The sequence below is a fragment of the Danio aesculapii genome, chromosome 22, assembly GCF_903798145.1.
Source record: "Danio aesculapii chromosome 22, fDanAes4.1, whole genome shotgun sequence".
Taxonomy (NCBI): domain Eukaryota; kingdom Metazoa; phylum Chordata; class Actinopteri; order Cypriniformes; family Danionidae; genus Danio; species Danio aesculapii.
The window spans coordinates 3,507,159-3,524,320 of NC_079456.1; the positions used below are offsets into that span (position 1 = coordinate 3,507,159).

Sequence of the window (17,162 nt, forward strand, 5' to 3'; positions counted from 1 at the left end):
TTTATTGTGGGCATTCCGAATAGTTTGCGCAATTCTGATTGGGCAGAACGAAAGTGTGCTCACTCAAATGGCTAGTAAGCCACACACAGATGACAGTCACACGTTTGCTCTGTGTGGGGGAAGTTAAATAATATGTATTTCATATCGCAGCCTCTTGCAATTAGCTAATCGCAATGTTTCAAATCACGATTGAGATTTTGATTTTGATTAATCGCACAGCCCTAGTCACAACTTATTGACGTCATTTACGATGATGTAATGATTATAGACCATTTCAAGGTGGTCATGTTATTGGCCCATGAACATTTCCTGCTTGTTATCAAGCTATTTCATAACTAACAAGAGGCAGTTCAATCATAACTTAATGTTAAAACAGCTTTCATAACATTATATTTTAATATGTGACTCTTTTTGGAATTTCGGAAGCTATAAAAATATATACAACAGAAAATACGTTGGGACCATTGTTTTTGCTTACATTTCTCGAAGTGGTCTGTTGTCCCGGGATGAGACTCAACATATAAGAAATACAGACTATGTGTAACTGTATACCGACGTTATGTTTTTTATTTAATTAGCTTTTAAGTAGGCCAGTCATTTTTAAATGCTTATTAAACTCTTTATTAATTATTTTAAACTTTATTGTATTGTGATATTTAGTAAAAGCGTTTGTTTACTGATGGTAGTTACTCGAGGAACATATCATTTTATATTGGCTATATCTGTCAGCCATGAAGGATTACGTTTGCTTAGTAATTACTGCTGCTTTGCTTTTAAAGTGCTTAATAAACAATATTTTCACCCACTGAGCTATATATGATGTTCTCTACTATAGGACAGTAATTATAACATAAGCGATAAACTTAAGCAATTGTTTTTTGGTTTGTTATTTGGCGCGTTTTTGACGGTCCTCCCGCCTCGCCGCGATCACGTCAGCACTGACGCGTTCATTCAGCGTCGAGTTTCCAGAGCTGAGGTGAGTCGTTGACGCTTTTTCTCGTGTTTACACAACAATAAAACACACTTTACAGTTTATTAAAGCGACAATCTGCGACTAGTTTCTGCATTGAGTTCACCTCTATCTGTGTGTCTGCTGACTAAAACAATACAGCAGGCGGCGAGCAGCTCTGAGAGGACAATATGAATGAATGTGTTTGTGTTTTTCCGTTAGTGTGTTTGTTTTTAACGATTGGAGTATCGCAAAATATGATCAATTTTTACACAAAAACATAAAAATATTGCTTCGTGGTTTTTGTTAGGGTTTTATGATTTGTTAGTTTCTTTACCACGTGTATCTATTGGCGATCAAATTTTTGTATTGTATGAATATTAGATATTTAAAGTATATATAGATTTCTTAAACAACATTATCCTGAAAACAGTATAAAACAAGCTGATCTGCTGCTGTTTCTTGAGTGGTTAGCATGGGGCTCATCAATATTATCAGAGCTGCTAAAATTCTCTATTTTTTGTCTATAGTGAAGGTTTTCCCTGATTACTTATACTGATGCCTTCAGATCTACAAATAGCAGACTACTTTCAATAGAATTAAGCAAATTATGTAATCGCCTATTGTATCAAGACGGAACCATCATAATGCTTTATTTATTCAATTAGATTGAGATTAAGCAGGTTTTTCTGTTTCTTCATTTGCAGCTCATCTTCCTTCAGTTCAGCTGTAAATACTGGAATATTCCCATCAGTCTACAAGTGAAGACGAGCATCAGACCATCAGGAAGAAGAGAAATCTGCAAAGACAGAGTTTATTGAAGGACAGTGAGAAGATGAGTGATCCAGAACCCTGCAGAATTAAACAGGAAGAGACTGAAGAACTAATAGGTTTGTGTTTATTCATTACTCTTCAACAATGAGGCTGAAGAACAGCAAGGTTGTGAATCTATAAAACACTTAATCAGTTTTAGTTTTTTCTCATATTACCTTTTATTTTATATAGTATTATATAGTACAATTTTTATGTTTAAAATATGGGACCTGCCTAAATTACTTGCACATGCATCTCGCCTACCTTGCCATAGTGTGCTACATACATTTAATTTGTTACATTAACTTGAGTAAACATTTTTTGCACAAGTTTATACTTTTACTTTTAGAGTACATTTACAGATGCGTACTTTAAGTCTTACTGTAGTGCAAGGGTGCCCAAACTCGGTCCTGGAGGGCCGGTGTCCTGCATAGTTTAGTTCCAACCCCAATCAGACACACCTGAACCAGCTAATCAAGGTCTAAAGCTGCGGTCACACTGGGCTTTTCCTCCCATAGACTTCCATTCATACGCACGCGAATGCGTCAGACCGGAAACGCAAGGTCATGCGTCAAGTTTCGCAGGTTGCTGCGGTGCAAAGTTCAAGCTTGATGAACTCTGACCTACGAAATCGCATCACTTGACTGCGTGAGACCAATCAAGGATCAAAACACGACCTCTGTGGACAGAAATTTAAAACATGGAGCAATCACTCGCTTTTTTAATGTCTAATCATCTTGTTTAATCCCGCCGCTTTTTGCAGCGCCGCACGACAGAATTTCGCACACACAAAGCCCGGTGTGATCGCAGCTTTATTTGTGTACTTGAAAACTTCATGACACGTGTGTTAAAGCACGTTAAAGCTAAGCTGTGCAGTACACCGGCCCCTAAGACCGAGTTTGGACACTTTTGTTTTAGTGAGAAAAACATTATTTTCACTTCGCTCTATTTGGCGTCATTCCTCCTTTACTGTCAAATGGTAATAAATATGAGATTAAAGAATCGAGTATGTGCATATGTTAGGACTTGTTCGGGAGACCCTACGTTGAAGAGGTTGCTTCACCTAGGGCTGCTATAGAGACACATCTGTAATTGGAAAATTAATAGTTTGATACTGCGATGCATGAGATGTACTGTAGAGCTAAACAAACTGACATCACAACATACAAGTATTTTAGCTCCAACCTAAATCATATAGCAAGACGTAGGGCTGCACAATATATTGTTTCAGCACCGATATCACAATGTGCAATGTCATTTTGGGATTAATAAAACTGAAATTAATCTAATAGGTTCTATTAATGTGAAAGATTTCACTTTAAAGTATTTTTAAGGCCTGTGCCTTTGAGATTTCAACCATTTGGACACAAGAAATTCTTAAGTTTGCACTTGAACAAAGATTATTTGTTTAATTATTTATACAATGAAGACTAGTGGTCGTTTTCACTTGATTATTGTGTTTCTGAAACTCAATGTTCAGGGCTCGACAGTAAGGACTGCCCGATGGCCCGGGGCCAGCCTGCAAGACGCTCAGGCCAGTGAAAAGAGTGGTTACAGGCCCGATTAGGCCAGTCTTGTCTTGTCACAAAAGTTTACTTTGGCTGCGACTGTCTGTCAAGTGCGTGCAAATACAATCTTAGGTAGATTTCACACATAGACATCTGTTTCGGAACCTGCCTCATTTCCTCCGTTAGCGTGGTTCATTTGGCATATGTGAATCCCGCAAATGCAGCTTGATTGAACTATGGAGCGGATGATTGTAGTGAGAAAGCAATACGATCCAACAAACTACCTTACCAGGCTACGTCACAGTGTATTATGGTTGTGTAAAAGCCATATATAAGGCTATATGAAGAGCGGAGGGGAGTAAGGCGGGATTTCATACCTACCGGTAAATGTGCGCTTCATGTCATGTATGATACGAAAGTGAAACCATGCTGAAATATTAATGAGAGCTGTTTATGCGTTATAACAATTGAATGAAATTACCATCTGATAGTTTTTACATATTTTAATCTTATAATATTTTGGCCTGTTGTTTTGTTCATTTCTGCACGGACATCTTGAAAGAAAGATCAACATTGATCTGCTTTACGATCTGACTGCAGTCTCGCTTCATCTGTTATTGCTCTCTCTGTTTAGGTCTATAATGCAGAATTCTGGCCAACGTTTTTTTTTTTCAAAAGATTGATTCATTTAATAGATAGATTTTTACAAAACTTGACGTGAGACTCTGAATGAGAAAGTCTTACCTCTCTGATTTATATTTGGTGCACATTTTCGCTTATAAAATATTATATACACTACCGGTCAAATGTTTGGGGTCAGTAAGATTTTTTAAATGCTTCTCCTGCTCTCCAAGACTGCATTTATTTAATAAAAAAATACAGTACAAATCGTGAACTATTATTGCACTATAAAATAACTGTTCAAACGTAGTTTACTATCTAATTTAATCATTTTTTTCAGTGATTTTTAAAGATTAATTTTCAGCTTTAATACTCCATTCTTCAGTCACATGATCCTTCAGAAATCACTCTGATATTAATTGTTATTATTGTTATGATTAATGATAATAGTAATACAAGCAATAATGGCTGGAGTAATAATTCCATATATATTGTTATTGTATCTGTCAGCCATGAAGGATTACGTTTGGTTTGTAATTATTGCTGCTTTGCTTTTAAAGTGCCTAATAAACAGTATTTTCACCCACTGATCTATATATGATGTTTTCTATTATAGGACAGTAATTTCACTTCACGCCTTTTCTCTGAACCCTGAGGTTGACTCCACCAAAAACCATCAAGCGCTGTTTATTTCACTGTTATTTTTTCATCTGTCACTTATGTTTTCATCTGTATATTTTTGTATATTTTATGCAGATCCACTCCCTAAAATGGTGAATTCTTTCCAAATGGTTACTCAAGTCATCTCGTGAAATCATATCCTTATCGCAGTGTACAGTATAATAATAAAAAAAAACCCAATATTGCAATGTCAGTTCTTTAAATATCGTGCAGCCCTAGCAAAGAGTATCACAATTGTGCCTATTTGTTGCCTGTTAATGGTAATTTGACAACTATGGACACTCTAACTTATTGTATTACCACATTTCACACACTGACCAAATATTTCAATTCAATTCAATTCACCTTTATTTGTATGTGGAATCAGTCTCATGTTCTCCACTCCTCCATGACCATCACAGTAGCTGCTCAGGATACGGCCTGGTCCAGGATATGGAAACCTTTGGATCATCTCGTCGTTGGTCTTGGATCGAATCAGTGACTCTGCATAGTCTGAGGGCCTCGGGAAGGTGGAAATGGAGAATAAAGAGAATAAATAGCGTAGCTGCTGTTCATAGTGTATATAAATAAGATGCAGAACCTGTGTGGAAGCCCGCTAAGTGGTGCACTGAGTGTATGCTTTACTGAACAGATAGGTCTTTAATCTAGTTTTGAATTGGGAGAGTGTGTCTGAGCCTTCCCACTTTATGCTCTCTCGTGCAATCAATAACAAACATCTAGTGAACCTTACAGCCATATCCAATCTGCCACTTATCCCTTACATCAATTTGGTGTCAGGCCATATCTCTGCTTGGTTTAGCTTTAACCCTAATCAAACCTGATCAAACTCAAGCTGCGGTCACACTGCTCTTTTTCTCCTCATAGACTTCCATTCATACCCACGCGAATACGTCAGACCGGAAAAGCAAGCTTGTGCGACAAGTTTCGCAGTTTGCTGCGTTGGAAAGTTCAAGCTTGGTGAACTCTGACCTGCGAAATCGTATCACATGATTGCGAGAGACCAATCGAAGATTAAAACATGACCTCTCTGGACAGAAATTTAAAACATGGACCAATCGCTCACTTTTATTTAATGGCTAATCATCTTATTTACTCCTGCCCCTATTTTCAGCGCCGTATGAGATAATTTCACACGCACAAACTCTAGTGTGACCGCAGCATAATTGAATTCTTCAGGCTTGTTTGAAACCTACAGGTAAGCAGGGCTGGAGCTAAACTGTGCAGGGCAGTTTGACAACCTTGCCTTACATCGTCTTCCCGGACGTCCTGAGAAAATACTGTCTAATCAAAACATTTGGTTCGAACATTACGATAGACTGAACTGCCTTTCAAAAATATGTAATTGAAAATCTCTGCGCATCCGGTTTGCACTGAAATTATTACAACATCTGCAAATTTATTGCTTTAATGTAAAACTACGGGATGTATCCTCCTCTCCAGTGCATTATCAGGCTAACATTAGCATCTTCCAAGATTTCCTATTACACTTTTAACACATTTTTTTATAACTAGCCTCATAAAATGTATCTTGTTTACTTTATTTTCAGATGTGGTGGTGAAGGAGGAGAGTAAAGATGAGGAGAAACATCATGTTAGAAATGAAGAAATGACTAAATCAGAGACTGAACATAGTTTTTCAGTGACGCGATCAGCCGTTAAAGGTTTCACCTGCACTCAGTGTGGAAAGAGTTACAGCTACAAATGCGCTCTCAATATTCACATGAGGATCCACACTGGAGAGAAACCTTACAAGTGTTCACACTGCGACAAGAGATTCTATCGATCAGGACACCTGATAACACACGAGAGGATTCACACTGGAGAGAAACCGTATCACTGCACTGATTGTGGGAAGAGTTACACACAATCATCTTCTCTACTGAGACACAGAAAACTCATTCACAGTAAGTAGATCATCTAAAGATCCAGCCCTTCCAGGTCATATGATTTAGGATAATTCTGGCGTAAAATGGTCACATGATGTTGTTTCATGTTTTGAGTTGTCGTTGAAGTGTGACAAGCTATTTGTGTTTGTATAAGATCTGTATAGTCACAAAGGGTGACTTTAATAAAATAAAATTCCAAAAGTACCAATAAGAGAACAGTTTAAGCACCGAACCGATAAGTGGTATTGATAAAAGTAGTAATACCGTTAAAACCTTAACGATACCCATCCCTAATCTCAATATTATACTATAAATTTTGTATTTCATTATTAATATGCTATATTAAAATGATCAAAGTAATGCCCTTTTTCCAGTTCTCTGATTTATTACTTCTAACCTGGTGCAAAAACAGCCTCATGATCGCGTCCGCAACTGAACAGACTTGCTTGTACTATTCACAAACTATGCATGAAGTGAAAGTCTCTCTTTATGTATTTTGTGTAAACTATTTAATACATCCACAAAGTTGTCCAAATTAATGCCCTGTGAGGTTTTTATAACGGACACACATCAATACAGGGGGATCTAGCGAGGCTCAATGGTGTTTCTGCCATAGAATGTAAAATAAACTTGCATATAGGGCTGCACGATTCTGGCTAAAATGTGAATCACGATTTTTTTTTTTTTTTTTGCTTAAAATCAAGATCAGGATTTTCTCACGATTCTGTAAATGTAAAATAAAGGTTAATATGATTAGCCTATTATTATTAATTCTCAAACGTATGGTAGAACAATAATAATATTAGGCCTGTGTGTAGGTCTACTGTTGGTTAAAATGCTAAATTTTGTACAGTCATTATGGTGGACTTGAACAGACTTTCAATATGTCCTGTTTGTTAATTCACAGTAAAATGAAGACATCAGAATATAACTATTCATAATTATAAAGTTGATTTATTATGTTTAAGACATGTGCTTTTCATCTGTCATTGACAACATTGTTAGACCATTTGTTTTCACTGGTAAACTGAGACATTTGTCATTATCAGACTCCTTCTTGCATTATATTCAACATTATATAGGCTAGAGTAGCTATACTGACACAGTAAACATTTATTTTCATGCGGAGCACTTTGTGTTTGCTATGAAAGAAAAAACATATCAAATGCTAGCCGTAATCATAACTCTAAAATGCGATATGATCATTTAAGTGATGTGTGCGCAGGTTTCACTTTCACTTCCGAGTGCGGCTCATGGCTGCTGTCACGGTTAGAAAAAACACATGCAAATCAAACCTCCCGCACGGCCCCTAAAACGATCGCTCTGTGTAACAAACTGAATGCTATTTACAACTTCATTACCTGTTACTCACAGCCTATGCAGGTTGTGTTCACTAAACTAGGCGTCATTAACAAGCACATGCATGTTCTCGGTAGTAAACAAGCAGATCGCGGTCAGCTCACATGTGATTTTGCGGCCACGAATACATCATTACATGAAGACAGCCATGACATTTTTGATTGAATTATACCATATATATACAGCATGTGACACTTTTAACACTATTTGAAGGTGTCAATGTTGCTGTGAAGACTTGTGCGACTGCCTTGCTTCTCTCCTGACCTTGAAAATATAATTGGCTGAATCGTAGAAAAGCTGAAATAAGATCGTGTGTAGGGTCCAATCGAGATCTTTTTTCGATTAATCATGCAGCCCTACTTGCATATGAGCTTCTGACGCGCTCTTGCAGAGCTGTTCACGGTTCCTGTCAGCGATCTCCTAATAATATCAATAACATCCAGCTGCAAACTCAATCAGATTGATGCATTTCAACAGCTGCTCTCCACCAACAACACCTTTACTTTTGTCTGCACCAAACCTTGTGAGGGCGGCATGATCGTCTTTTGCTTAGAGCGTCTGTTGACATGATGTATCATTCAATTTTTTATTACTTCATTTTCAGGCCTGGCTGTGAAGGAGGAGAGTGAAAAACGGAGTGAAGCCAAGAAGCTCCATCTTAGCATCCGTACAAAGGAGAAACAACATTCATGTTCTGAGTGTGGAAAGAGTTTTGCACGTCGATCTTATTTAAAGGACCATCAGAAGATCCACACTGGTGTGAAAGAGCATGTGTGCTTTGAGTGTGGGAAGAGTTTTATTAGAGTTAGAGCCTTGAAAGTGCACCAGAGGATTCACAATAGTGAGAAACCTTACAAGTGTTCACACTGCGACAAGAGATTCAGTCAGTCAGAATCCCTGATAATACATGAGAGGATTCACACGGGAGAGAAGCCGTTCACATGTTCTCAGTGTGGGGGGAGTTTCAGACAATCATCAAAACTTAAAGAACACATGAGGATCCACACTGGAGAGATAAACTACAAATGTGATTACTGCGGAAAAGCATATTTGAGGCCTTCAGAGCTGGAGAGACATCTTAGATTTCATACAAGGGAGAAGCCTTATTCCTGCTCTGAGTGTGGAAAGAGTTTTGCACAGACGTCACAGTTAGGTGCACATCAGAAGATCCACACCGGTGTGAAAGAGTTTGTCTGCTTTGAGTGTGGGAGGAGTTTTAATATAGCTGGAAACTTGAAACGACACCAAACGATCCACACTGGAGAGAAACCTTACCAGTGTTCACACTGCGACAAGAGATTCGGATGGTTGGGAGACCTGAAAACACATGAGAAAATTCACACTGGAGTGAAAACAAACAAATGTGATCAATGCAGCAAGACGTTTTATAGGCCTTCATATTTGAAGATCCATCTTAGAGTTCATACAAAGGAGAAGCCTTAATCCCGTTCTTTGTTAGTAAAGAGTCTTACTTATTAATTAAATTGATCTCCTTAATAGAATACTCTGGATCATCAGTTTTCACAGTTATACTTGTAAATGTTAATGAATTCTAATCATTTGTAAATTGGTTTGTGTGCATTCTCAATAACAGTTAGCCAGTGGTGGAAAGAGTCCTGAAAATCATACTCAAGTAAAAGTACCATTACTTGCCTAAAAATAGTGCAGGTAGAGTAAATATATCTGCTGTAAAATTACTCAAAGTATGAGTAAAATGTAGCCCTTTCAAAAGTACTCGAGAGTAGCGAGCAGTGAGTATTACGCTGTTAAAAGCTGATGCATTTACACGTAATTTGTGGATGTGTGTAAACGTAACATTCTGTAGTGCATTTAGCTATTGCCCAGAACGTCATAAGACATAACATTAGGTTAGATTTAGGTTGTGACGTCAGGTCACCAAAATTCAAGTCTAGCCAGCGTCTAAGGACAATGTTATTATGATGTCCAATAACAACGTCAAATGACGTTGATACTTGGTTGATTTTACGTTGTGTTGGAAAGTGACCAAAATTCAACGTTGAGCCAACATCTTAAACAAACATCATATTGACATCAAATACTGACTTTTATTCATCAGGTATTGCAACCAAAATCCAACATCTGATAGACGTCATAGTGGTAACATCCACACAACGTCAAGTTGTAACATCATTAGACGGTGATATTTGGTTGATTTTACGTTGTGTTGGAAAGTGACCAAAATTCAACGTCGAGCCAACATCTTAAACCAAAGTCCTATTGACATCAAATACTGACATTTATTCATCAGGTGTTGCAACCAAAATCCAACATCTGATAGACGTCATAGTGGTAACATCCACACAACGTCAAGCTGTAACATCATTAGACGTTGATATTTGGTTGATTTTAGGTTGGACATAGATGTCAGCCTGACGTTGAGTTCTGATGTCAACTTAATTTTCATTTCCAAACAAAATGCAACGTCCCCATGATGGAGTACAACGTCAATCTGACGTCATGTTGACGTCTTGTGCCTGCTGGGTGTTTAAGGCCATTTCGGTCATCATACATTAAACATCCATCATCTTCTCATCAGTGACTTGCATCTAAACAGTCTCTGGGTCAATGCGTGTAAATTTTGGACATTTCCTTGCACATTTTTTAATGCTTTCAAAGTTTGCTGCAATTATAAATCACCCATGAGGTAGTTCATTATGATGTGATTTACCTTGCATATGCGATTCGATTGGACAAGAATTTGTAGGATTATTCTAATCCCCTTAGACAAGAAAAAATAAAGCAGTGACTACAGGTTGAAGGAAAGTAGCAGAGTAAAAGTACCAATACTGCATTAAAAATGTACTCAAGGGAAAGTAAAAGTTCACATTTATAAAACTGTTTACTAAATAACAATTTCTGAGGAAAACTACTCAATTACAGTAGTTTGAGTGTTTGTAATTTGCTACTTTACACCACTGCAGTTTGCATAATCCCTGCCTGTAAATCACAAATTACGTCTATAAATTATATGTAATCATACGTCCTATTTGGGTTTCAGTATATTTCATAAATGCATTTAGTCATTTAGCAGACCCTTTTACTCAAAGTGATGTACAATCAAAGATAATAGTTCAAGTTCACCAGAGAGCAGCGGCATATAAATGGCATGAAATGATGTCCAAATGGTTTAGCCGGTTCGTTTTTTTCATCAACCAAACAGGAAAAGCAGTTAAGGACTAACTAGTGACCAATATTGTTAGTCGGTTGAGTGTTGGAGAAACTAGGGTTGTCACGATATTGGAATTCAGTATACTGAAGTTTTAAAAAGATCCATTTCCTGCTAACATTTGAGCGCGTTCTTCAACAGCACTGATTTGCCATTGTGCTCACATGTTCAACAGAAATGACTGTGATTGGTCGTGAATGTCATGGTTTCATCGAACTCACCAACGTTTACTAAGTATAACCACAGATACAGGGACACTGGAGTTCGTGCTTTAAGACTTTTATTGAAGCTTAAGAACTGAAACTGAATGAGAGGATCCATAATTCTGTTTATTATACAAAATCTTTAAATAATTTAATTTTCTTCTGCATGTTCATGACCTGTTATTCTGAACGTTTAACAAGTTTTCCAACATGCAACAACTGTTCTCGCAAGAGGAACTTTACACTTTGAAGAAACACTGAGGGTGCTTTCACACACAGTCTTTTGTTTTGGCATCAGGTGCGTTTCCCCAGTTAGCGTTAGGTTCGTTTGGCACATGTGAATCCAACAGTCGCGATCGGATCTGCTCCAAAACAATGAGATTTGGGTCTGAGATTGCCTGAATGAGGTGGTACCGGGTCAATTGAAATGAACTCTGGAGCAGATTGATTGTAGTGAGAAAGCAATATGATCCAATGAACTACTGAACCAGGCTATGTCACAGTGTATTATGGTCATGTAATAGGCATATATATGGCTATATGAAGAGAGAATTATGAGTAGGGCGGGATGTCATCATTCCTACCGGCAAATGTGTTTCACGTTGAATACGAAAGTGAAAGCATGCTGTACTGTTAACAAAAGCTGTTTATCCATTAGGAAAATTAACCTAGTCTTGGATTATCGGTTATTTTTCTATATAATGTAAAGCCTGTAATGCATAATTCTAGCCAACGGCTATGGATGAGAAAGTCTTACTTTTTTTTTCTTTTTTCCAAAACCAAAGAACAATATTATACATATATTGGTCATTATTTTTACATGATCCAAGCAGCGTTTTTTTAAATGTTACTTTATTAATCATATTTCTAGATTTTGTTAAAAAAAGTGTGTTTACTGATGTTAGTTGTTCATAAAAAAGATCACTTTATACTTATGTCTGGATAACGTTTGCATATTATTGTTTAACATTTAAACTGCCTAAAACCGTGTTTCACATCACACACTATTAAATGTTTTATTTTCTTCATTAGCAATTGTTTTTCCTTGTCAGTGTTTTCATTTGGCGCGTTTTTGACGATCCTCCGTTGCTCTCGCCTCACCGTGATGACGTCAGCGCTGACGCTTTCATTCAGCGTCGAGTCTCCAGAGCTGAGGTGAGTCGTTGACGCTTTTTCTCGTGTTTACACAACAATAAAACACACTTTACAGTTTATTAAAGCGACAATCTGCGACTGGTTTCTGCATTGAGTTCACCTCTATCTGTGTGTCTGCTGACCAAAACAATACAGCAGGCAGAGAGGAGCTCTGAGAGGGAAACATGAGTGAATGTGTTTGTTTTTCTGTGTTAGGGTGTTTGTGATATTACTCGAATCGTTAGAAAAAACAAAGTATAAACTTTGAATACAATAGGAATTTACCATCTTTTTACACGAATTTACTTGCTATGTGAATGAAGTTATTGGTTTGTGGTACTTGTTTTAAAGGTTTTTATCATTTGTCAGTTGTTTTTCACCACATAAACGTGTAAACAATCTTATTTCTGTATTTTGACATTTAAACAGTCAGTGTAAATGAATGAGCTTTCTCTGTTTCTTCTCCTGAAGCTCTGCCGCCATCAGTGAAATCCCTAAAGACAGAGTTTATTGAAGGACAGTGAGAAGATGAGTGATCCAGAACCCTGCAGAATTAAACAGGAAGAGACTGAAGAACTAATAGGTTTGTGTTTATTCATTACTCTTCAATAATGAGGCAGAATAACTGAGGTTGTGAATCTTTACACACTTTATCAGTTTTAGCTCCTTTTCAAATTACCATTTCTTTTATATTGTTATATATATATATATATATAACGATGTTTGTTTTAGAATCCCCTGCATCCTTAATTTTCCATCAAGTTTACAATTTTGTTATTAAATACAAGCAGTCAGACACATGTAGCGAAGCGTTAAATGTACCTGCTCACAGAAAACACGTCTTGAATACATCAAATATCAGATAATAAATAAGGACATGTTCAGCTCTGTGTTCTGCTGCTCGGTGACTGGAGAGATTTTAGTACTTTATTAGGACAACCAGGAGACTTCCCATATGCCTGAGCTGCAAATCAAAACTCAAAAACAATGCAATTCTTACTGCAATGATGAAGTGTGATGAAGCCAATTATGATATGGGGATGGTTAGGAGGCCATGATGGACAGAGGCCATTGAAATGAATGGGTTTCTTAGTGCAGCACCTTTATTTGCACAACACATTTTACATTTCATTTTAGTCAGAAATAATTACACTTTCGAGCCCAGTTAGAGCGCCATCTGCTGTTAGCAAACTGTTTAAAACTAGTCTCTTATAATGTAACTTATTTACTTCATTTTCAGATGTAATGGTGAAGGAGGAGAGCGAAGAACTGAGTGAAGATGAGGAGAAACATCATGTCAAAAGTGAAGATGAAACTGAACATAGTATTTCAGTGCGAAGAACAGTCGAAAAAGGTTTGACCTGCTCTCAGTGTGGAAAGAGTTTCGATCGCAAATACCATCTCAATCATCACATAATGATCCACACCGGAGAGAAACCTTACAAGTGTTCACACTGCGACAAGAGATTCAGACATTCAGGATATCTGAAAACACACGAGAGGACTCACACTGGAGAGAAGCCACACAAATGTGATCAATGCGGCAAGAGTTTCATTCATTCAGGAAACCTGAAATCACACGAGAGGATTCACACTGGAGAGAAACCCTATCACTGCACTGATTGTGGGAAGAGCTTCAAAGATTTATCTTCTCTACAAAAACACACTAAATACATTCACAGTAAGTAGATCATCTAAAGATCCAGCCCTTCTAGGTTGTATTATTTAGGATAATTGTGGAGTTGATAACCCAAATTTTAAAGGGTTGTATGATATGGTCATGTGTTTTCCTTTGTCTTTTGGTGTTACAAGCTATTTGTGTTTATATATAATCTATAAGGTCACAAAAAATAGTGCCTCATTTCCACTGATTGCTTCATTATGCTTCAGTTAAAATTATTTTTTCCACTGTCAACAGTACATTTACTTTATAGCTGTGGTGTGCGCCAGGAAGTTGTGATCGCCATCATCATCAAAAAATAAATAACTAAATTGTGGTGATCATTTCATCTGTGCACGTTTGCCATTCAAATCTGAAACTGCACTTCCTGTTTGTTTTCAGTTAAATTCTCACATTACATCTGTCTACGGCATTGGGCGTGGCTAACATACTTAACCACGCCCCTCCTACTGTCAGTTTTGGCCAATAATATCCAGCTGCAGACCCAAACACGTTTCAGCACACACGATCTAGGCAGGGGCGAACCATATACGGTTAAGATGAATGTAAATGTTATTAATGTCTTCACGGACATCATCATCAGTATAGTTTAATATATATTGTTAATAAATAGTGTACACAATAGACAATAGAATATACTATTTCACAAATATGGCAATCGAGACAGGCAAATGGGGAACATTGTTTCTGTTCACCATTTATTATAATAGACTGAACAGTTTTCTATCAGTCATCAGAGATGATCAGTCTTTATCTGACAGTCAATATAGCAGAGACTCGTTTGCTGGCTTTGCTAAAACATTTTTCATATATATATATATATATATATATATATATATATATATATATATATATATATATATATATATATATATATATATATATAAACGATCTAAATTGGATCGGTGTTAAAATAATCATTACTAAATAATAATGAAATGATGACTGATATGGTAAACTCTAAACTGTTCACAGATGTCTCGATCGCCATAATTCTGAAATACAGTAGGTGGCGATAATGCTTCTGATCTGTCAATAACCATATATGATTCGCCCCTGCCTAGATCGTATGTCCTGGATTGTGTGTGCTGAAACGCGTGTGGGTCTGCGAGTCTCCAACTGAATATATCTCGCTTTGGCAGCAAACAGAAATGGTGAGCAGGAGGAGTCTGTTAAGTTGTAACTCTCCTCAAACACTTTTCCTGATCTTTCTGAATGAAAAGCCCAGAGCTTAATTTGTGCCTGAACAAGCCGGATCCGGCACTTCTGAAATGTAATCCGGCACCTCATTTTACCGATCATCCTCCTCACATGCACCCCCGCCCCGCTCTTTACTTCTACGACTCCCCAACCCTCTTCACTTTCGTCCGCGAAACCCCAAATCTATGACCCGACCCCACTCTTCGCTTTTATCCATGACACCTCTCCCTCCTCGGGTGACATGCCGGATCAGTTACCCCGATCTGTTCCGGGACCTCGCAATTTACAAATTAAGCACTGGAAATGCCTACTTTACTACACCCAATCAGCTCACAGTAGCAAAAAATCAAGCCACTCCCACTGTTTTCTCATTTAATATTTCGTTTCTCTAGGAACTGCATTACAATACGAAAAAAACATGGTTGTAGCTTTCAGTCCATGCAGACTTTAACATGAAAAAGATATAAGATAACATGGAAACTTTTGTCGTATGTAGTCAAGACACGGTGTAGGTTTATTGGTGTTTCAATCTGGCAACTTTGCGTCATCAAAAGAGGGGCCGACTAAAATAAAAGTGTTTCGATTTTGGACTGCAATACCTACTTCAACCACTGGGTGTCAATCTTACATACTGCAGCTTTAAAATGTAACTTTATTTTCTTTACTTAATTTGCAGACCTGATGGAGGAGGGGGGAAGAGTTCATACAGAGGAGGAGCAGTCTTACTCATGCTCTGTGTGTGGAAAGAGTTTTACACGGCAGATACATTTAAAGCAACATCAGGTGATTCACACTGGGGAGAAACCGTACAAGTGTTTACACTGCGACAGGAGATTTTTTTGGTCAGAATCCCTGAAAAAACATGAGAGGATTCACTCTGGAGAGAAAACGCACACATGTGATCAATGCAGGAGAGTATTTGTGAGTGCTGCAGAGCTGAAGAAACATCTTCCAGTTCATACAAACGAGAAGCCGTATTCATGCTCTGAGTGTGGAAAGAGTTTTAGACAACAGTCCAATCTGAGAGAACATCAGAAGATCCACACCGGTGTGAGAGAGTTTGTGTGCTTTGAGTGTGGGAAGAGTTTTATCACAACTAAAGAGTTGAAACAACACCAGAGGACTCACACTGGAGAGAAACCTTACATGTGTTCGCTCTGCGACAAGAGATTCAGTCTGCTACACACCCTGAAAGCTCACAAGATGACTCACACTGGAGAGAAACCGTACGCGTGTACTCAGTGTGGGAAGAGTTTCAGACAGTTATCTCACCTTACTCGACACATGGCTATGCACACTGGAGAGAAACCACACAAGTGTGATCAATGCAGTAAGACATTTTTGAGGCCTTCAGAGCTGAAGTATCATCTTAGAGTTCATACAAAGGAGAAGCCGTAATATTTAGCCCCATCAGAAACTTGATAATCCACCCCAAGGATTTCTTAATGATCATGAGATATTGGTATCTCGTTCAAGAAGCAATCAGTTTCTGTGTACAACTCTTAATGTGCCTTTTGACAGCAGTTTCTTTGAGGTTTGTTATTGAGTTTCTCACCATAGAACATAATCTGAAGGTTTTATTATTGTAGGCCTGTATTTTTCTATAATATTGAGTTTTCTTATGCATATTCATGTAATTCTGCTAATATTTATTAAGGTTTTTAACATCAAGGTTTACAAATTGTGCCTGTTCAGGCAAGAGAAACGTTACACTTTTAACTTCTGTTATTTACAATACAGACTATGTGATATATTGTTTGTAAAGTGCCTAATAAACAATATTTCAGCCCACACATGATTGAGATTAAGATCGTTTTTTGTCTACATTTGCAATTGTTTTGGCTTGTCAGTATTTTATTTGGCGCATTTTGACGGTTACCCGCTCCCGCCCCGCGATGACGTCAGCACTGACGCGTTCACTCAGCGTCGAGTCTTCAGAG

At 37.6% G+C, this 17,162-nt stretch overlaps 2 protein-coding genes across 3 annotated transcripts; both read left to right on the top strand.

Annotated features, from left to right (window-relative positions):
- Positions 1–1,676: 1,676 nt before the first annotated feature.
- LOC130215602 (zinc finger protein 568-like) lies at positions 1,677–9,389 on the top strand. 2 transcript variants are annotated; one of them, XM_056447448.1, is made up of 3 exons: positions 1,677–1,839; positions 6,120–6,476; positions 8,422–9,389. In XM_056447448.1, the coding sequence occupies exons 1-3, from the start codon at positions 1,785–1,787 to the stop codon at positions 9,258–9,260; spliced, it is 1,251 nt and encodes a 416-aa protein (XP_056303423.1). In that variant the 5' UTR covers positions 1,677–1,784; the 3' UTR covers positions 9,261–9,389. The 2 variants fall into 2 exon arrangements, with proteins under 2 accessions (XP_056303423.1, XP_056303425.1); XM_056447450.1 differs by lacking the exon at positions 1,677–1,839 and having other exon boundaries at positions 5,869–6,476.
- A 3,445-nt stretch (positions 9,390–12,834) lies between these two features.
- On the top strand, positions 12,835–17,008 carry LOC130215659 (oocyte zinc finger protein XlCOF6.1-like). Its single transcript, XM_056447502.1, has 3 exons — positions 12,835–12,924; positions 13,582–14,022; positions 15,899–17,008. Exons 1-3 carry the CDS (start codon positions 12,870–12,872, stop codon positions 16,618–16,620), a joined length of 1,218 nt encoding a protein of 405 aa, XP_056303477.1. The 5' UTR covers positions 12,835–12,869; the 3' UTR covers positions 16,621–17,008.
- Positions 17,009–17,162: the final 154 nt, after the last annotated feature.

Coding starts and splice junctions, on each gene's coding strand:
- LOC130215602 (XM_056447448.1), top strand. CDS start 1,785: ATGAGTGATCCAGAACCCTGCAGAATTAAACAGGAAGAGACTGAAGAA. Junction 1,840..6,119: donor AGAGACTGAAGAACTAATAG/GTTTGTGTTTAT, acceptor CTTTATTTTCAG/ATGTGGTGGTGAAGGAGGAG. Junction 6,477..8,421: donor ACACAGAAAACTCATTCACA/GTAAGTAGATCA, acceptor CTTCATTTTCAG/GCCTGGCTGTGAAGGAGGAG.
- LOC130215659 (XM_056447502.1), top strand. CDS start 12,870: ATGAGTGATCCAGAACCCTGCAGAATTAAACAGGAAGAGACTGAAGAA. Junction 12,925..13,581: donor AGAGACTGAAGAACTAATAG/GTTTGTGTTTAT, acceptor CTTCATTTTCAG/ATGTAATGGTGAAGGAGGAG. Junction 14,023..15,898: donor ACACACTAAATACATTCACA/GTAAGTAGATCA, acceptor CTTAATTTGCAG/ACCTGATGGAGGAGGGGGGA.